Genomic DNA, 20,681 nt, shown 5'->3' with positions numbered 1-20,681 from the left:
TAATATAATATCCCTAATAGGCTTGGCTTTTGTATTTTCGTTGCTTTCCAACCATCCAATCACATGCTGGGAAGTTTACAGTAGATCAAGTGAACTGCATAAATTATATGACCTAAATTTTCATTTTAATACTCAAAAAATAATAATTTCAAATGCCTAAAACGTCGAGTTAAAATAATAGACATAACATAACTACACACTATAAAATCAAACAGGTAATACGCAAGGTAAAAATGAAGAACCTGTGCATATGCCAGGTTTCAGTGTAGGGGAGGAGTTTATATAAACAGCTCAGCTCAGCTCAGTTAGAGACCGATGGAAGACACGAATAAACTCTACATGGAGAATCACTTTAATGATTCCGCCAGTTCAGACAGCAACGACTGCCAGAGGTATGAACCTGACTTTACATTACTATGATGAAATGATGTTACTTATAAAATACAAATCACTATATTATGGATAGTGGAAGGGTCGCCACGAGATGCACCTGCGCGTCAGGTGATGTTTGCGTCAGTGTCAATATACTGAACACTTAAACAGGTAAAAGACATGTAATGTAATGTAAAAATATAATAATGAACTCGTTTTAGCTTCATAATGTTATGGTATTTCTAATAAAGTTTCTGTTATTGTTCTTTAACAGTATTCCCACAAGTCATTAAAACAAGTGTTTAAATGTGTTTCTAGGGTAGACCAATATGGATTTGAGAGAGCGGAAGATTTCAACTACGAATCCTATGAGGACTTTATGTCCAAGCATTTAGCTGTTGTCACTAGAAGGTCAAAGAAGTGGTCGAAACTTTTGCAAGACACTGTAAAAATTGAGAAAAATATAAAAGGTAGGCAATTTAGTTAATTTATTTTATTCTTTTATTTTATTGAATCAACACATAAAGGATAAAGAATTTTTTCACTTTTTAAAGCTGTCATTTGGGTTTGCAGTGAAGCGATATGTGAGGAAAGGGGTTCCATGTGAACATCGCACTCAGATCTGGATGGCAGCTAGTGGAGCCCAGGACCAGCTGGACAGAAATCCTGGCTACTATCATTCTCTATTAAAGGCTGAGCATGACCCTAAAATAGAAGAGGTTATACGTGCTGGTAAGTTATTTCTCCAGTCATGAAACCATGTTTTATTTTAAAGCATGATTTCAAATAAGATTTAATAGGAAATATGGGAAACAAAATATTTTTTTTCCAGATATGCACAGAACCTTTCCTGACAACATTCAGTTCCGTGCCTCCTCCCAGCCATGTTTACAAAAAGCCCTGTTTAATGTACTTCTGGCCTATGGACACCACAATAAGGATGTTGGTTACTGTCAGGTACTACTGTCGTGTACACATGCCCTTTTACACACATGGCCACTAAAGTGTCACTTGAATCCAGGATGTATTGAAGTTCCTACTGTAGATGAGAATCTAAAACTATTGTTGTGTATATACCAGAGAATAGTCAATTATAACGAGTGAGGAAGTAAAGACACTTTAAACTGCTTTAATTTTGTGTTGTTTACCCTGTCAATATAATGACTGAACCTGTTGTACCCGTCTGCATTCAAATCAGTAGGCGGCTGAAATGTATCCCTTGTTGCCTTTTTAGGGAATGAACTTTATTGCTGGATACCTCCTCATCATCACCAAAGATGAAGAGAAGTCTTTCTGGTTAATGGATGCTTTACTTGGCAAGATCTTACCAGGTCGGTCACTTTTACCCACTATTGTATCTAACCAGGACTGCATAGATTAATCATTCTATTAATCAAAATGTAATAAATTGTTCCACAACCTGAAACAACTTTCTGTTTCAGATGACATCATCTAGACCTTGTGGGCGGGGAAAATAATGTTAACCAATAGCCAGATGTTTAGCCATTTTTTTAGGCTAGTGCTGTAGGTAATTTAAGCTTGCCGCCAAAATTTATATTCTGTCATCATTTACTCACCCTCATGTCACCAAATCATTATGGCTTCTTTTCTCCTGGAAGATAAAACAAAATATTTGAGAATTATCTCAATATGTGTCCATATTGGGGAAGTCAATGGTCACCAATGGTCATACAGGTTTGAAATAACTTGGGGAGTACATGAAGAATTTTAATTTTGGGGTAAACCATTCTTTTAACACAGTAATTTCATATTTGTTAACTGTAATGTTAATGTAATAAATGCTCTGCAAAGTTAATGATAGTTTTGAAGTGCTCAAATCACCCCACCACATACATCTAAAATAAGTTATAAATACTCAGAAATTATGAATTCATCATAATTCCATTCTGTATCATGTTCCACAAAGGTTTTTTTTTATTATTATTTTATCTAGACTATTACACATCAACAATGCTGGGGCTTCAAGTGGATCAAGAGGTGCTTGGAGAGCTTGTCAGGATGAAGGTTCCTGCTGTCTGGCAGGTCATGAATAGTCACAATGTAATGTGGACCCTGGTGGTCTCACGCTGGTTCATCTGCCTGTATGTTGACATACTTCCTGTAGAGGTGAGGATGAAGTCAAAGGTTGTACTTTATGAAAAGAATTCAGTGGTTAGCTTTGCAGTCACTGAATTCATACAATTTTAAAATCTTATGAAATCACTAGTCGGTTTTATGTAGCATAAGTAGAGTTTGTAATGCCAATACTGAATGTAAAGATTGGTAGCCGTGTGTTTTTCTCAGACAGTGCTGAGAATATGGGACTGCCTGTTTTACGAGGGATCCAAGATCCTATTCCGAGTGGCTTTGACGCTGATTGGTCACAATCAGAACCTCATCTCACAGGCACAGAGTCTCTCCGAAATCTGCGAACGCTTCAAACAGATCAGTCACGGGGAGTTCGTAGAGGACTGCCATACATTCATGCAGGTAAATTCTGTGGATGCTGTTTATTCACTAACTAAGCTAATACTTACAGACCTCTTTATAATGATGTGTTTGTTTGTCATCTCCCTCCAGAAAATCTTTATGGAGCCTGGAGGTCTCTCTACAGCAACAATTACTAAACTCAGGAAGATGTGTAGGAATCGCATTACTTCTGCATAAAACCCTCCTTTACACTAAATGGTGAACATAGACATACAGTTCTGCATGTTCAGCATGTGAGATGAGAATCTATTACTTACTGTGTGGAAAAACTTTATGGTATGTTAAGCTTTTATATGATTTTTTTTTTTTTTAAACATAATGAAAGGGATACAATACCTTTCAAAAGTTTGGGGTCAGTAAGATTTATTTATTTGAAAGACGTCTCTTATGATTACCAAGCCTGCATTTATTTGATCAAAAATACAGCAGAACAGTAACATTGTAAAGTATCATTTATAATTTAAAATAATGTTTTCTATTTATATAGAAAAGTTTAGAGATGCAATTTATTCCTGTGATGGCAAAAGCTGAATTTTTAGCAGCCATTACTCCAGTCTTCAGTGTCACACGAGCCTTTAGAAATCATTCTAATTTGCAGATTTGGTGTTGTTTAATATTAATCTTTCATGGATACCATGCTAAATATTGTTTGATTAAAGGAAAATCAAGCGTTTACTGAATGCTTTTGAAACGTCTTAAATGTGACTTTTGATCAATTTAATGTGTCCTTGCTGAATACAAGTATTCATTTTTTAAAAGATTTTACTGACCCCAACCCTTTGAACAGTAGTTCACCCAAAAAATTTTTTAGCATTTACTGGAGGCATGCCGTTCCAAACCTGTATGATCTTTAGCCTACTGATATTTACTGGCACCTACTGGTAGATCTTTAGAATTTTCATTTTTGAGTCAACAATCTAAGAGGAATTAACTTTTTTCTTTTTTTACTAATGGCAATCAGTTTTGTGTTATAACTAAATGTTTTAACTAAATAAAGATGTTTAACAAGCAAACTCTTTTTCTTGTCTTTTATTTTTTTACTTTATTTAGAAACTTATAATCGCATTCCCTTAAAACAACATGAACTTCATAGCAATCAAGGCAACACTTCAATATCCACAACAACTCCATTTATGCAGTCATTCCATATGAAGGTGCATTAGAAAGGAGAGATTCAACCGTGTTTTAGTACACTCCTTGTGTTTGTAACAGTTAACCATTTACCTGGGTCTATAATAGTCTAAACCTACTTCAAGTTACTCAGAACTTCCTGTTGTGTTAGTGTGAATCATACCCTTTGTCCATCCATTAGTGCAAAACCATAATATTTCCTCACTCTAGCAGAATTTCCCTTTTAACATTTTTGAGTGCAAATACAATGCTAAATGGAAGCAAGCAGGCTATAGTTTTGATATGTAGTATGAGAGGGCAACAGAGCTATTTAGTGTTTTTCAAGGGTATTCTATTCTAGAAAGTGGATATTCCATTTGTATAAGTTAGCGGAGTCTCTTCTGTACCCACTGCATCAGCAGTTCTGGAGAGATCCAGGCAAGATTTGGAATTTCTTTAAAATTAAAACTTAGTCCCAAATTGACATCTGATTCAACACTATAATGTAAGGCTTATTAACAGTATTACATTCATTATTTGTTGGAATTGTTGAATCTCAAAAGCTGAGCCTTGTAAAGTGTTCAACTAAAAATGAGAACTTTGAAATCAGGATCAGGAAATGGTGTTAAATATCTAGTCCCTTTTAGACTGAGCAGTAACAGCATCATCAGTTTCCCCTAAATCTTTGTATTTATATAAATAAACACATGAGGTTAAATTTAAGAATATGAGGTACCAAACAGATCATATGCTTTCTAACCCAGATTAAGCCTAAATAACAACAAACACCAGGCATTCCTCTAGATAAGCATAATCTGGTTCCTGGAAACAATACCTTAGCATGACCTAGAGCCTCAAACACACCTTTGATTTTGCCCTGCACCCTTAAATATGCACTAATTATACTATGTTTAACATAATACAACAAAAAGTCCAGGAAGCACAGGTCCATCTGAGCGGTGGCAGGGTGAGACAACAGCAGGGCAGGTTAAAACTAGGCAGCTGCAGTTTTCGTAGTGTTGCTGAGTCCAGATGAGAGCAGAAATCTGTGGTGCCTACACATCCTGGCTTGAAGATTACATGAGGTTAGATGGTCTGGTAACCCGCATGACTTCTGTTCCTGCCAATAAGGTAGGCCAGGATCACGATGAGCACTAGAACAGCCAATGCAGCACCCACGATAATGGGAATCAATATGTTGTCCTCATCTAGATCACACTCCTCAGCTATAACAGCGTAAGAGCAAGAGAAGAGAAAGGGAGAAAGTGGTGAAAAAACTAAAGAAAAATTGGAAAACACATCATTTCTGGAAAAAATGTGTGTGTGTGTATATTTATATTACATATATATATATATATATATATATATAGTCAAACCAAAATTTATTCAGACACCTTCAAGACTTCTCAGATTAAGTGTTTATTCGCTATAGTTTAGAAAATGGTATAAAATATGCAAAAAAACTCTGTTAAACTGTGTCAGAACAAATTTATCTTGATAATGTCATAACTTTGATAGAAAGGTATGTAATGGATTAGGCTGAATAGCTGTAAGCTGTTCGATTTAAGTACACAATTAGATACTACTAATTCAGGTCAACCAATTAGCAAGCAATGCTTAATTTTGTTCAGTCTGTGGTGTAAAAAGTTCACATTAGCAATTAAAGAAAAAACACTTAAGCAAAACATGGTGTCTGAATTTTTGGTCTCAATTTTTTATACATTTTACTGTTAGTCCACTGTATGAAGAATTTGGTGGTATAATAAGTCATAGTTTACTTTATTTTGCTATCCTCACTTACATAAATGAACTAAATTGTCTTGCACCCACTAGTAAAAGAAAATCACAAATTATATCTGGTGTCTGAATATATTTTGGTTTGACTGAAATTATTAAATTATTTTTTTTTACACAGGACACTATAGTTCTTTTTTTTTGCCAAAGAAAAGAAAATTTTAGATTTTTTTTTTTTTTATTAAAATTCTAGTAAGATTGTTGTGTGTCTCTTTTACGACACAGTAACCTTATGCAAATGTTATTGAGTTTATCAGCTTCACATTGTTATGACAACTAAGCATTTTATGCTGCGAATTAATCTTGTGTTGAACCCAAAACATTCCTTGAAGAATTAAAGGACAAAACTAAGAAATGTTAAAAGAGAGAAAAGAAAAAAAAAACCTGCTCCAAAATCTCCATTGACTCCAAAAGGCTGCACTTGAAGCTGGAAGGTGTTGAGAGAGAAATCCTGTGTAACGCTCAAGGTCTTCTCCTTCTGACACATGTAAGAGTGGCCCAGGCTTCCCACCATGTAGTTCAGAGTGGTGTTCCTGAAAACAAGGCGCTCTGGGCAAAAATAAAAAAATAATTGAATTTGCTCAGATTTTAAAACCTACAACTATTTAACATGGAATATTTAATGCTGACTTACTAGCCATGTCAGCCAATGCAGCTGACAACTCCAACCCACTAAGATGATACTTGTTTGATGTGGAATTCTGAAAAGGAAACAAGCATATTACATATGTTATGATAATACCAACATGATCTGAATAATTTAAGAGGCCATTAGTGTAAATAATTGGAGGAGATGCAAAACATACCAAAGAAAAGCTGAAAGTCAGAGTAATGTTGTCCTCAGTGAGTATGAGAGTCGCACTGTCCGGATCGCAGGATCCAGAGACTTTAACCAGGTTTGGATGCAGATTCAAGACCTCCTGAACAGTCTGGAAAGAAAGGTATGTTTACATTTAGATTACATCTACAAATGAGGACTAAACCTTCATTACTCTGAATTATAATCATAAAATGATCATACAAATCACTTTATCCCAGCAAATCCCTTTATTTACATTACAACCCAAGGAATTTTAATAATGGCAAAATAAATTGTCATAGAAATGAAGCATACAGGTCATTTTTCTATGTGTCATCTCAGGTGCACAACAAGCTAAGAATGGAAAATTAAATTGTCATTTAAAAAAGTTTGTTTACCCACTGAACAGAAAAGGAAATATTTAGCAGAATGTTTCAAGCTACTCCTGTCCAATCAGGGCTCTAGAGTGCGACCTGCATTTCAGCCCGAGCCCGACGGACGGACCCCAACTTTTTTACACCCCTCGAGCCAGGCTTCGGGATAATTTTCACATCATACTTCCGACGCGGGCCGGGCCTCCCGCCTGTTTTAGACTTCTCCTTACTTTTATATTTCAGACATCCCTCAATTAGTGATGAAAACAAAAATTGCCGCGCTGGCGAAAACAACACAAGACCGTGCTACCACGACTGTCAAGAGCGGCTCGACGGTGTTTAGTGTCCCGCCAGCAGCAGCGCAGCTGAACAGTTCTGCATTTAAATACACGCAATAGGCTCAAGCTTGCCGCAAAGCACCGGTAAAAGTAATTCCCATTAATGTGACAGGGGGAAATAGTAAGGAGATATTTGAATTATTTACTAATAAACTAGTTTTTTCTGAGTCTGTGTCACAAGGATGAATTTGTTGATCCTGACTCGCCATCTCATTAGACGCACATCTTTACGGATTATTATTATAATGAAAGAGTTTTTGTTTTTGATTTGTTTTTTTCATTAAGTAATCATTTAAAGCTTTCTATAGATATATTTATCATATCTGTGAGGCATGTTTTCACTGCTTTTCAGTTCATTTTTGTACCCCTGTTAAAGACGAGACGCAGAAAGCGCATCGTGTTTGTTTTCTTTATTTCATAAATTCACATTTTGTTGATTTTGTGAGTGCACACAAATAAAAGTAGACATTTTGCAGTTACGAATGATGTATTACTCTTACCTTTATGTGCAAAAATGACGGTGTATCTACTGAAAAAAATGCAAGTGATCACGCTGGTGTCTCCATGTCCTGAAGCTCTCCGCACAAACTATTGGATATAGCGCACATTTATCTGGGTCTAACGTTTAAACATTGTTATATGCTTCAACTGTTTTATATCTATAGGTTTTATTTTAGGCGAGTTGTGATGATTTGAGAAGGCTAAATTGATCAAACATAGGCTCACTGTCTAACGCTGGTCATTACTTAAAAAAAAACTAAAACCTATATTTAACAAACAAAAATTGCTCCAAACGTTTTTCTAAATTAACTTAAAAAAACCAAATGAAATATAATCACTTTGGTATTACATACAAAACTGAACTATTGTAATAGCTGAGACAGTAGTATAAGCTGTTTAGGGACTGTTTAGCTGTTCAGATCAGACACTACTAGAGCATCCCTTCATTCAGACACAGTGGAAGATCTGATAAGAATCAGTGTAGAGGGGCCAAGTCTGGAAGATTTTGATGCTAGAGAGAGTGTGGCCAGCTGGTTTAGCCAAGGCCAAGGATCAAGAAGGCCAAACTACAAGAGTTGGCCATCCGAGGGGCATGTGACTGCAAAGGAGGATAGTCCATAAGACATTGAGCCATGAGATGTTCAGTTTGAAGCCCTTAAAACACTTAATTTAGATTTTCTTTTTATTTCATTTATCTTGAGTTTAAATTTCAGTTTAAATTTCAGCTCAGTGAAGCACTTTAAGCACCAACACTTTTTCAGTAAGTTACCTTTCTTGTAGAATTGTGCTTCAAATAAAGAACTTTATGTTGACCAGATTGTTAGTTAATCATTTACAAGTCAATACTGCCTATGTGGACAGCAATTAAAAAGAAAAAAAGTGAACTTGTAACACTGCTGTGTTAAATGCGATGTGGTCGAAAATTTGGGTGCACCTAACTTTTGTGCAACCAGTGCAAGAAGTTAGTCTAGAGCCCTGCCAATGAAAATGAAAGTTGCATGTGCAAGTACCTTGCCATGAGAGCTTGAAATAAAGCTAATGTTGAGTTGCAGTCCCATCCGTGCCAAGAGACAGACAACATCAGTGGCATTGGTGACATTGTAGCTGCCTCGCTCGGGGGGTCCGGGGGTTGCAGGAGAAGCTGGAGGAGAGCTGGTTTCAGGGGCGACCGCAGTGGGCGGAACATCAGCATTCAAAGTCTGATGTATAGTGAGAGCTGGAACGGTAATGTAATTATTTTTAGAGGGCTCCAGATGAGTTGTAGCACTGGTAAGGGTTAAAGGGTTCTGTTCAGTTAATGGCAATATGATGGCACCCATGATTAGGAGACCCCTTAGGTGTCCACAGTACAGTTTCTTTTTTATATATAGCTAGCTACTGAGCCTTACTAAAAGTACATAATCATGTCATTTCTTAATTTTATAAACGTTTTTTTTTATTTTTAAAAGATACTGAACATCTGCACCTTTAAAAATGTACTAACTGGTAGTCAGAAAACAGCACGGATTTGGTAGTTTTACAAGTTATGTCTGTAAATATGTACAAATATTGCCCTCCAAATGAGAAATACTCAGCTTTTCTTACACAGCAGACATACGTAGGCCAAGGTTTTGCAGGAATAAACATTATTATTTAAAAAAATACATAAGAAAGAAACATTAAATTAATAAAGAAAAACACTGTAGCGTCCCCCATAAATATATGGACTGTACCGTTTCTTATTATTAATTAATTAACCAAAATATAACCATACCAAATAGTCCTGCAGCCCAAAATACACAATATTTCAATCAAACTTACCTAACAGCAGGCTAAAAATTGTCCCGGGGGGCATGTTTTGTTTGCAGATGACGGGAATCATGTTTCTCGCCAAAGTAATCAAAACACACTCGACAGAAAACAGAGGATGGCAGACTGTGCAATATGCGCCTTCAGACGTACTATTCGGATAACTGTTGTGATGGAGCAGACGTATACGACCGCTTTGAACTGTCACTGTGCCAAATCTGCATCTGATAAACGCACGAGGTCAGAATTTAGTTTCTCGTAACCGCAGCAGAAACACTGGCGTCATGTGAGCGACTGCTAGCGTCACGCAGCAGCAGCAATGCGCATGCGCATCCTATTCTTGTTTTTTGTTTTAAATGCATTTTTTGTTTTTGTTGTTTTAGAACAGATAGAACACAATATACCATGGAGTGCTGCTATCTATCTCAATAATAAATAAAATAATAATAATAAAAAAAATGATTCATGATGTATCACATTTCAGTCATATAAATTTATATTTCTGTAAGCGTTGTGATAAATTATTAGTTCCTGGATTTTCAGTGAATCATAAAATAATTCAAATAATCGTAAAAATACACATCCATGCATAACATTTCCTGTAGTGTAGCATTTCATCTTGTGATTGGATAACTATAACGGGCCACAGTATCAACTGTTTGTGTGTGTGTGTGTGTGTGTGTGTGTGTGTGTGTGTGTGTGTGTGTGTGTGTGTGTGTGTGTGTGTGTATTTCGCATCTTGATTATACGTGATTAATATTTTGACAATTATAAACAAGTAAGTTATTGCCTATATTGTTTGTTCACTGTCGTTAAGCGCTACCTAAAGAATTGTGAAATATCATGAAAATGTAGGCTACTGTATATAGATTTAAAAATAGCTACACATAAGTGATCTAAAATAAGTGATGTAGAGAGCAATGGAATGATGATACATGTGACTTAAGAGACTCCTAAGTGTTACATCACACAGACAATTTACAAGGAGGCGAAAGATTTTAGGACCATTCCGCAATGCCATCACAGAAGTGTGACACCTGACCTTTAACCCTTTTATGTTGCTTGCAATGGTTTATTTAAAGAGCCATAATGATCTTATGAAATGTATCTAACACTTGCAGCAATTATGAGGGAGACTGGAGCTAGTGTTCAAACTTTTTACTCTAGTGAAAGTTTCTCAAGGTAGATTTATTGTGAAAAATCTGTTTCTCCACAGACAACTGATACATAGAATGTTGTCACTCTATATGACGTCACAGTGGAACATGCCTTATAAATACAAATCAGCAAAAGAATTATATTCTGCAAATATTGTAATTAATAAATAAAATTCATTATTAATTAATAACTATAAATAAATATACAAAATATAGATCTGACATTTATGAAATGAGAAAATATTTTACAATTTTGGTTAAAATCTTCTATTATATAGTTGACCCCCAGCTAACAAAAATATGTTCTAAGTTCTCATTATAAGAACGCTATTTCTGGATTTTCTTTGAAAATTCAAAATGTCTAGATTTTTAATGTTTTTAAACCCTTTTCTTCATGGCTATGCAAATATTAAAGGAACATTCCATTAGACGATTCTGCAAGCAGGAACGCTACCTTTGAATGGTCTCTACACATTCTGAAACACATAATAATTTAAAAAGGTTAGACGAACATCCAAAGAAAACAGTTCAGGGGAAAAATGCTATGAACAATGAATAAATAAAGTTTTTGTGCTAACATTAAATAAACAAAAAACAAATCAAAGACCACATGACTTCAAATGAAAGTTCTTTTAATGTTACTTTAAGAATTTTTGTACAACTTTGCCAAAATGTTAGACAAAGTTCTGGGAATGTTCTCTGTTAGCTGGGCACTTGCTAAAGAAATATTATTCTAATTTAAGCTAGTCTTGTACTAGTGTTTAAAAAAGTACAAGACCACACCAATGGCAATTGCAGAACAGCAGGGGGCACAAAAAACAAGCTTGTGAAATGAAAGTTGCAAAATATTTTCAATTAAAAAGTAGAAGTTGATTAATTTTTTTATGTTTTTGATCTCTGTTTTGAAGATGTTGCCTGATTTAAAATTTTCCTTAACTGTTAGAACAAATATTTCTATTGTGTATGATTTCCTGCAGAGGAAAAAGAAGTTTGATTCAGATTTGTTATGAACACATCAACCCAATGCTGCTAAAATGGAAAAATCAAACTCAGCAGACAGTGTAACTTTTGTAACCTGCAATACTGATGAAAGACACATAACTGTTAGTGTGAAGATGGTCTAAAAATACACAGGAAATGCTGGTGAGACTTTTTGGAGATGAGAGGACAAGAGACTCTTTGGTGGAGGCAGTGGTTGTCATTTACTAGAACAGAAAACTCAGGGCTAGGGCCACTTCCTGTTAGGTAAAAGACTAACACAGTAGAAGCAATCAAAACAGAAAGGCTAAAAACTGTCGTACAACACTTACAGGCCAAGCAACAGTAAGGTACAGCATCCAAAGAAACTGTCATTTCAAGGAATGTAATGGAAATGAGCAGGACCATCTCTCTTTTGTTCTTGGCCTCACATGTATCCTCCACAGGTAAAATCATTTCTCTTGCTCTCTACATACGTATTGCATACATACATCTAGCACATTCGGTGCAGAGTTTTGATGGTTTACTATATGGGTTGTGAAATCTGTATTTGTCGCTGGAGTGAATGTTTAGAAATTCTTCTGTGTGTTTTCTCCTGTAAAGAACATTGAGGTCAAACATCAGGACATCTTCATGTGGCCATTTTAGTTTCCATTTACACTCAACAAGACTTGTAGCATAAAATGTAGCAGCTGTGACGACTGTGCAATACACTTTTGTGTTTGCAACATAATGTATGCAAAGATTAAAGTTTTTTTTAGCATTACTATGGTGGTTTGGAACTTTCATCTTCATTCTTAAATGTTGTTTTCTGAGATTCAAAAAGAAGGATCCAAGCAAAGCCACTCGTGACACTCTAAAAGCCACACTCTCCTTTTACGAAACTTCGAGGTCAAAATTGACAGGATCAGCAAATAGCAACTTTTCAAAAGTCAACAACATTATTGGCCGCTTAGTCACCTTTATTTATTTATATAGTGCTTTAAACTAATTTATTTTAAAAATTATTTTAATTTACCAAATTTAATTTAAAACAAACAAGTTATTATATTTTTCTTATTATTACCATTAATAATATTATTTTATTGTAGTGGTTGTTGTAAGCGTTATTTAAAAAGTTATAGTAAAACAAATACAGCAACAAATCATGCAGAAGGTGATTATATATTCAGTTTAAATACTTAGGTAATTTAAAGAATTATTTTTAATTATTGAATAATTGTTTTGATATGATAAAATTAGAATTTGATAAGCAAATTCAACCACACGGTTGATTCAGTACAAAAGCTGAAAGCAAACTTTTTTTTTAAGGAAAACAATATTAGTATTAATTAAAGGAATGTTTGTTTGTTGAATAAAGTAATATTTTAGAAACATGCCTGAACTTTACTAGCGCATTTGTACAAATACACAAAAAGTTTGTGTTGCAAATTAATAACAAAACATGCCAAAAAGACAACGAACTAATTTTTCGGTATCTATTAAATATGTCTGTGTTTGCTGCAACACCGTAATCGGAGGAATTTATGTGCAAATTTGAGGCAACACTGACAACATATCCCTTTTACATATACATTTTAATGTACAATGATTTTAGCCTAAATTCAAATACACATACTAGATATTTCTGACATTTGGAACACACTGCAAAATCATTGAATCTGTTGTATATGATAATGCTATCTTAGCAGTCAGTGTGGCCTCATTTAAAAAAAACTAAACAAATATTATTTCTCATTTTCTTAATCCATTGTGATTCTGTGTTGCTGTCATATATTGAATAGAATCACGCTAGGTAAACAACTTAATTTTAGTATTAATAGCTTCTTCAAGGTAATTAGGAGCCTAACATAATAAAACCTACAACATTTGCAATGAATCTGAATCTTACATTTGTAATGAATCATTCTTTTATATTAAGCAAACAAAATTTAAAAAAAAGTAATGCATCACTGATAAATGTAAACTGTAAAATAATCTGCCGGGACATTATCTGTTAATTTTAGCATTAACGCTAAAACATAAAAATTCAAAATATAGGTGTTTTATGGAAAACAAATCTTCACTTTAATACAGTACCAGTACATTGTTTGTTTTGTTTTGTTTTTTGAGTGTATAAAGATTTTATTTCTCTAGCCTTATATACTGTATTTTGTTTCCGTATGCAATGATCTTGCAGAAGAAAGGTGCTTTTTACCCCATGGCATGTGAAAGGTGTGTGGTCAGTTTGCTAACCTTCATCCACCAGCCCCCATAAACACCTACGTGATCTGAGTAATGCAATGGGGGCTTCACTGTTTTGTGCTCGTTCTTGCACTTAACTAGACCCATGCAGAGAAACCACTGAAATAGATGACACACACACACATTTACACAGAGATCACAGAGAGACAGACAGAGGAGCCTGGGCCTCTTCTGCCTCAAACAGGAAGGCATGAGTGCAGTTTTTTTTTTTTTTTCATAAAGATTTGTTTTGTGACCCATAATGTAGAAACAAATTACGGATTGAGAGTGAGGAATGAGACTCATCCCTTTTACATTTAATTATGCAAGAATAGTCTAAAATAATATTTCAATAGGCTACCAAACAAGCAGTTTAAGATCATAGAAAATGCTGAATTAACTGAATTAGGCATACACTGTAAAAAAAAAAATGACAATGAATTTAACGGTAAAAACTGTAAAAATGCTACAGTAAAAACCTGTTTAAATGGTTAACGGTAAATTCCCCTTCTATATACGGTGAAAAACTGTATTGGACATTACATGTCATTTTATGGTAGTATACTGTTTTTGGAAGTGAAAAAGAATGTATAATTTACAGTGAATAACCGTAAATTGACATTCCTAAAATTCCCAGTGTTACATTTCAAATTTGATGCTTTTTTTGTTGTTGAAATAACTGTCTTTTCTTAGTTTTTTTCTTATCCGTTTTGCACATTAGGGTTCTAGTCTAATGACACTGTGTTTAAAAGATGCTTGTCATAGGCTTTGGTTCATCACGTGACTCTCATCACCACCTGCTTTTGGTGTTATCAGTGTATTACAAAGGTACAAAACAGATTTCAGTATTACAATAGGTTGGTATATTAACATTATAAGTTAATAAAATAATGGTATTTAACTGTAAATTTAAGTTAAAATCATAAAACCTAAAATGTTGCTACCATATTGTTTTATGGTACATTTTACGTTTTTTATCGTTAATTTTACGGAATTTTTTACAGTGTACCGTATGGTGCATGTTAGTTTTACTTTCTTTGAATGCATTTATCTAATCATTGTCTATTTATCTAAACATTATATATATATATATATGTCAATAGATAGATAGATAGAAAGATATGTGTGTGTATTTCAACAGCAGTAGAGGATGGGTTGAGTAGACCAAAGTTTATTTGATAGGAGATTCCTGCTTGCATTACACCGTCATTTTTGTCTCAAATACTTGAATGTTTTTTATTTGTCCCAATGATAGGCAAGTATCGTTAGTGCAGGAATTTCTTGATATCTTTTAGAACTGATTGCAATTAAAAGTCATTGATTAAAGTGAAAAGTCAAGTTAGATATGGAAGTTTATCCATAAAACCTTGCTAAATTAATAGTTAAATTAACTATTTTAAATTAATGAACAATGCAACCCTTATAAAGTACCCATGGATGTGGCCCAGCTTCCTCTGTTTAAGAGGAACAATTATGAATGCAATTATATAGTGCATGCAAAACTCTATACATCAAAGGGCAATGTTACTCCATTTTTGTCTGTTTGTTTGAATCTCTGTTGTGTACTTATGACAAACCATGGTGCAAATAGTAGGATTCGAAAGATTTTCATGTCACGCTCGTTAATAATTATGTTTTATTAGAAAACACATTTAGACTTGTTTTGTTCATACTCAAGACATTTACTTTCTTCAAGAAACATCAAGTAATCTCAAATACTATCCATGGATTTGTTTGGATTATTATGTTAAATAAGAGTCTGTGGCATATCGAGCAGTCCGATTAAATGTTCTATACATGTGTGCACTGTTTTATTTATTTATTTGTAAAGGGACAGTGTACTGTTTTTAATCAATTTTTCCATTCAATGAACTGTAGTGGATTTAACCATTGGTTAATTTTCATCCACTGGCCATAGGCAGGTCGTCTCTAAACCTCCTTTAAAAAATGACACAAAACAAAATAGACTAAAAGGCACATAATCTATCTTTCAGCTTTGTTGGATTTGTCTAAGAATTTCAGTAAGTTTTCTTTCTCTGTGGTTTGTTTATTAAGTTGTAAAATCAGTTTGCATTCTATCCATCTAATCCAATAAATGCAAGCAGATAATTTGTGTGTCACTTTTGAGATGCCCCTGTTTAAACTCAAATTTAATTGGTATGTTTTACAAGAATTAACATGAGAGAAAGTCACTGTATAGTAATCATTGACTCTAGACATGAAAGCCTTGGTATTGGACAGTTGTAATAACATCCCATAGACATTTAGGCATATACAACTTTTCAAATGTTTTACAACTTCTTACGTGCCTTAAAACTAATCTTACATCAATACTGTTTTTTTTCTCTCTCTATTTGCATGATGGTTTAGGTACTAGAGGTGTTTTTTCTCTCTTTTTCCATTCTCTTATGTATTCTTTCTTGTTTTCTTGCTTTTTAACATTACCAATCAAACTAAGCAGAGAAAGAAAGAAAGAAAGAAAGAAAGAAAGAAAGAAAGAAAAACATTACAAAACATCCATAAATAACCAGAACAAGCCACCAAATTCGAACACCATGTTTAGTAGAGTACTTTACGAAAGTTTTTTACAAATGTTTGTTCTATTTGCAGGGGCCTTGTCTGCGTCTGACCCAACGTATTGCTATATTTTTGATGTTTTTCTGCTGCTGTATTCTATTATTTTTACTGCTCTCTACTTCAGAGAGAAGGTAAGTTGAGCTCTAGCATGCACCATTCGTTCCAAGTGAAGAAATGTACCTCACGGTTTTAACCACTAACCTGTGTTCTGCCTTGTTTCGCTTAGTTTACAAGGGAAGGGCCTGTTCCTCCAGATCCTGCATCCTCAGCCCGTAACCCCAATGAGCCTGTCTATACAGTGAGTTCTCATTAATATACGTCATCCAAATAGAGGTTCATGTTCAAGGTTCAAAAATACTTCATGTGTTGAAGTGTATTAAATTGAATGGGGCATTCCTACTATGAAGTGCATTTTCCTCTCCTTATCATGGGTGTAATATCTGATAAAATATTAAACCCCCAGTTTTTATAGATGAAGTTTGAGTTTTCTTTTAGTTTGTAGTAGCTATATTTTTGATGTGCATGGTTGCTATGCACTTCTGAAAATAAAAACTGGCAATTTATTAAGGCCTCTCTTTTTTCCTTTCTATAGGCTACTCAAAAACGTTATATATAACAAGTATTATTTGCATCATCTGTTATATCAACTCAGAAGGTCTTTTGGCAACAATTTAAATGTCAAAGAAAACGCTAATATTCTGCGTTCTGGTTGCATTTGGTAACGATACGATATCTGTTTGCAAGAGTCTGTTTACCTCCATGCCTTCTGGCTAATTTTTAATCTAACATTTTGTGATAACTGAAATGTTTGAAAAAATTCAAATTAAAAATGTATACTTATATGTAAGTACGTTTTACTTCATTCAAGTCTCGATAATTCCCACCCTGAGTCTGACCAGAGCTTTTAAAAAGTCGGGTTTAACTTTAAAACATCTCCTTAAATTACAAAAGAAGCATTTATTAAATTGTGACGAAATTCAAAAGCCCTTATTTATTGGAATGACACTAAAAAGACAACATGCGTTCTGTATTTCTTAGGACTTGGATCTGCCTCAGATGAGTTCCGATTATCAGCAACTGGATAGACCGGTGAGATTATTTAATGTGTTAATTTACTATACAAGTATATTTACATTAGCCACAATAGTAGAGAGAACATAGCAGTGCATTAACTGCAAATTAATGTTACATATCTAGTGTGTTGTACACATACTTTACTTCCTGCCTTGATCTCCAATCTTGTTTGTAATCTATGATTCAGTACGATAAACGTTCATTGCAGTTCTAAAAGTTATTTTTAGATGTCTACCAACATCTACCCTATATCTACATATTTCAGATAAGAAGACGAGAGCCAGAGACACACTATCAGGTCAGTAACACTTACTTGTCAAAAAGGATGTGAGAGATGAGATAAACCAGATAAAAGTTTCTTACCTTTTAGTACGAGGACTCTGATCCCTGCTGCCCTCCTGTGGTTGTTTACAGTTGAGCACTTATATTTGTAATCGTTCTGCAATGGTGTTTGGTGTATTTGCTTTGGTTTGTGTATTTTATAGGAATTGAGAGCTCATACAAGTGATGAATACCAGGAAATAAGAACCAAAGGAACCAAAGTAAGTGTATTAAGCCAACGAATTTGAGAAAAGTGTGTGGGGTTAGGAGGTGTTTTTAATGTGAGGTTTACCCAGCAGTGATGCACAATATCCTCAGTGTGCTCAGTTGGCAAATCAGTCTAAATATTAAATGTTCTATTTCTGCAGCCTCGCAAAGCCAAGAGCAAATCTAATGAGGTAATGTACCAATTACTAATTTTAAACACTTGGTTTTATATGTATCTTAATCGCATTTACATATTTAAACAATTTATTTTTATGACCACCTTGTATATAAATATAACATATTATCTACAAATATGTTCATACAAGCATATTTCCTACATTATTATTTTTAAACGTATCCTCTAAGTTAAGTGTCTTGTAAGTGTTCTAGGTAATCACAACATGGTAGGTTAAAAACAGACTGCAGTGTTGTTTAAAAAAAAAAAAAAAAAAAAAAAAAAAAAAAGCCCAAATTAATCAGTTTAAGTCATTGGTTTATTCTTTTAAAGGGTCGAACAGGGAGAAACAGGGATGCAGCCGAGGCTGTGGAGATGGACACTTTTCCCACTGATTACAATTAGCACACAGCACTAGCTTGGGAGCAACCTGTATATCTGCCAATTAACAGATAAATTGTGTATCTTTGTTGAATGCATTTATATGTCTTTGTTTGTATGTGTTACTTTGCCTAACCTGTATTTTGTAGTCTTGCATATACTACAATTATATGGTTTGGTGTCAAAAACTATAAAAAATACTACTATTTATCAAGGATGCATGAATTTGATTAAGTGTCAGTAAAGACATGTTTATGATGCTGTTCTTTTGAACTGTCTATACAAAGAATCCAGAAAAAGTTTATGGTTTTTATAAAAAAAATATTAAGAAGTACAACTGCTTCAAACATAAATGCTTTTTGGCCACCAAATCAACATAGAATGAATTCTGAAGAATCATGTGACACTGAATTCTGGAGTAATGATCGTTGTAAATTCAGCTTTGCAATAACAGGACTAAACAAACATGTTTAAATATACTAAAATAGACATTTTAAAATGTTATTATTGTTTTACAGTACTACTGTTTTGCTGTATTCTAATTAAATGCATCTTTAGTCAGACTTTTCAAAAACAAAAAAAAATCTTGCAGACCCCAAACTTTTGAACAGTATTATGTATGCATGCATGTATGTATGTATAGAAAGTTTTTTTTTATTATTATTATTACAATACAGGATATTGAATGTTAATGCAAGGCATGAACAGATCATCTTTGTACTTTAATTTAAAGTACTAAACCTCTGTCTGGAGAGGTAATACTGTTTTTTTTTTTTTTTTTTAATACATATTTTGTGTAAAATAGCATATTTTGTGTGTACTGCTGTAAAAATAAATGTAAAATGTTATCAACTCCATAAAATCATCAACATGATCCAAAATATGGCAAATATTAACAGATCAAAGACATGTAAGGATATTAAAACACTTGGAAAATGGTTTAATGATGTTTACAACAAAAGAGAACTGTACAGTTACAGTAAAAGATTATCTTTATATATATATAAAAAAACAAACAAAATACAGCAGACAAATGCATCAAATCTACCATGTATCCTGATTCACATACTTATATTCTACACAATCATTCAGTTCTAAGCTACAGCGATGTAGCCGTTTAGCGTTCAGTCTTGGGTATATGTCGCTTGATAACAGGCCATGAGTGGCACTAGAGTTCAGGTCTGTAGTGAAACTCAGAATCCAACCAATCATCACTATTACAACAGTGAGTTACAGCGTTCTGAAGGGAGATATAGAAGTACAATCTACAGTATGTGACAGGGTGAAAATGGAACACATTCCTTGAGCCTCAGCTGCAGGAAACATGGAAATGAGAGTATAGAGAGTGATTTCTTTTGAAATCAGTGACTGAAGTATTATGTACATAGTCTTTTTTATCTTAACCTTTTTTCTCTTTTGTTTTAAAAACAATGATAAGTTGGGCAGTGAAACTGATATCACATACATTGACACATCCAAAAACATACAAAAATACTATTTCTTTAACCTACAGTAAGACAGTTTTGCAGTTAAATTCCATGCTGTGACACAGAAAGAGCAACAGATCCAAGGAACAAGAAAATTAAAAACGACAAACTTTTTTTCTCCATAAGCATCTCAGAAAAATACCAAAATATACATCTAAGCTTTGGAATTACTGAGGTTAGGACTACTGTCAGAGCTGGGTTCTGTTTCTTAATACACAAGCTGAAGGGTTTGGGAAGGAAGAGGAAAAAGAACAGAGTAATCTTTGGTATCTGCACTTGTAAAACATTTCATATTTGGATATTTTTGCTTTGGGATAGAGCTTATAGTTGCTTTCGACCCTCCACTCGGCATAAAACTATTACGATCCATCTGAAAAGGGCCGTGTCGCACAGACGCCGCCCTTGCAGGATGGAGGACAACGATGCATAGCTGCACAGCTGATCAAACCAATTGAAATCATGATAGTGGAAACAGCAAAGCTAGATAAAAGACATCGACAAAACAGCGAAACCACGGGACGACAGCACCTAAAAG

At 34.2% G+C, this 20,681-nt stretch overlaps 3 protein-coding genes across 3 annotated transcripts; 2 read left to right on the top strand and 1 right to left on the bottom strand.

Moving 5' to 3' along the window:
• Positions 1-164: 164 nt before the first annotated feature.
• On the top strand, positions 165-3,875 carry grtp1b (growth hormone regulated TBC protein 1b). Its single transcript, XM_019110470.2, has 8 exons — positions 165-392; positions 691-842; positions 946-1,104; positions 1,205-1,329; positions 1,607-1,703; positions 2,327-2,499; positions 2,677-2,862; positions 2,953-3,875. The coding sequence occupies exons 1-8, from the start codon at positions 316-318 to the stop codon at positions 3,037-3,039; spliced, it is 1,056 nt and encodes a 351-aa protein (XP_018966015.1). The 5' UTR covers positions 165-315; the 3' UTR covers positions 3,040-3,875.
• Position 3,876: 1 nt separating this feature from the next.
• Positions 3,877-9,879, bottom strand: lamp1b (lysosomal associated membrane protein 1b). The gene is made up of 6 exons (XM_019110472.2): positions 9,579-9,879; positions 8,789-8,994; positions 6,573-6,695; positions 6,401-6,467; positions 6,151-6,315; positions 3,877-5,198 (listed from the first exon to the last, which is right to left on the bottom strand). Exons 1-6 carry the CDS (start codon positions 9,637-9,639, stop codon positions 5,059-5,061), a joined length of 762 nt encoding a protein of 253 aa, XP_018966017.2. The 5' UTR covers positions 9,640-9,879; the 3' UTR covers positions 3,877-5,058.
• A 2,039-nt stretch (positions 9,880-11,918) lies between these two features.
• Positions 11,919-19,157, top strand: cd247l (CD247 antigen like). Its single transcript, XM_042731580.1, has 8 exons — positions 11,919-12,147; positions 16,535-16,632; positions 16,728-16,799; positions 17,540-17,590; positions 17,841-17,873; positions 18,061-18,117; positions 18,265-18,294; positions 18,612-19,157. The coding sequence occupies exons 1-8, from the start codon at positions 12,090-12,092 to the stop codon at positions 18,681-18,683; spliced, it is 471 nt and encodes a 156-aa protein (XP_042587514.1). The 5' UTR covers positions 11,919-12,089; the 3' UTR covers positions 18,684-19,157.
• The last annotated feature ends 1,524 nt before the right edge of the window (positions 19,158-20,681 follow it).

This window comes from Cyprinus carpio, chromosome B9 (assembly GCF_018340385.1).
Source record: "Cyprinus carpio isolate SPL01 chromosome B9, ASM1834038v1, whole genome shotgun sequence".
NCBI lineage: Eukaryota > Metazoa > Chordata > Actinopteri > Cypriniformes > Cyprinidae > Cyprinus > Cyprinus carpio.
Note: the sequence above shows the minus strand (reverse complement) of the source record. Positions and strands in the feature narration are given on the sequence as shown.

Excerpts from the sequence above, each read along its gene's own strand:
- grtp1b (XM_019110470.2), top strand. The coding sequence starts at position 316 with ATGGAAGACACGAATAAACTCTACATGGAGAATCACTTTAATGATTCC. Across the intron at positions 1,105-1,204 it reads AGAAGAGGTTATACGTGCTG|ATATGCACAGAACCTTTCCT; the intron begins GTAAGTTATTTC and ends TTTTTTTTCCAG. Across the intron at positions 1,330-1,606 it reads AGGATGTTGGTTACTGTCAG|GGAATGAACTTTATTGCTGG; the intron begins GTACTACTGTCG and ends TTGCCTTTTTAG.
- lamp1b (XM_019110472.2), bottom strand. The coding sequence starts at position 9,639 with ATGATTCCCGTCATCTGCAAACAAAACATGCCCCCCGGGACAATTTTT. Across the intron at positions 8,995-9,578 it reads AATTTTTAGCCTGCTGTTAG|CTCTCACTATACATCAGACT; the intron begins GTAAGTTTGATT and ends TTACCGTTCCAG. Across the intron at positions 5,199-6,150 it reads CAATGGAGATTTTGGAGCAG|CTGAGGAGTGTGATCTAGAT; the intron begins GTTTTTTTTTTC and ends ACGCTGTTATAG.
- cd247l (XM_042731580.1), top strand. The coding sequence starts at position 12,090 with ATGGAAATGAGCAGGACCATCTCTCTTTTGTTCTTGGCCTCACATGTA. Across the intron at positions 17,874-18,060 it reads AGCCAGAGACACACTATCAG|GAATTGAGAGCTCATACAAG; the intron begins GTCAGTAACACT and ends TGTATTTTATAG. Across the intron at positions 18,295-18,611 it reads CCAAGAGCAAATCTAATGAG|GGTCGAACAGGGAGAAACAG; the intron begins GTAATGTACCAA and ends ATTCTTTTAAAG.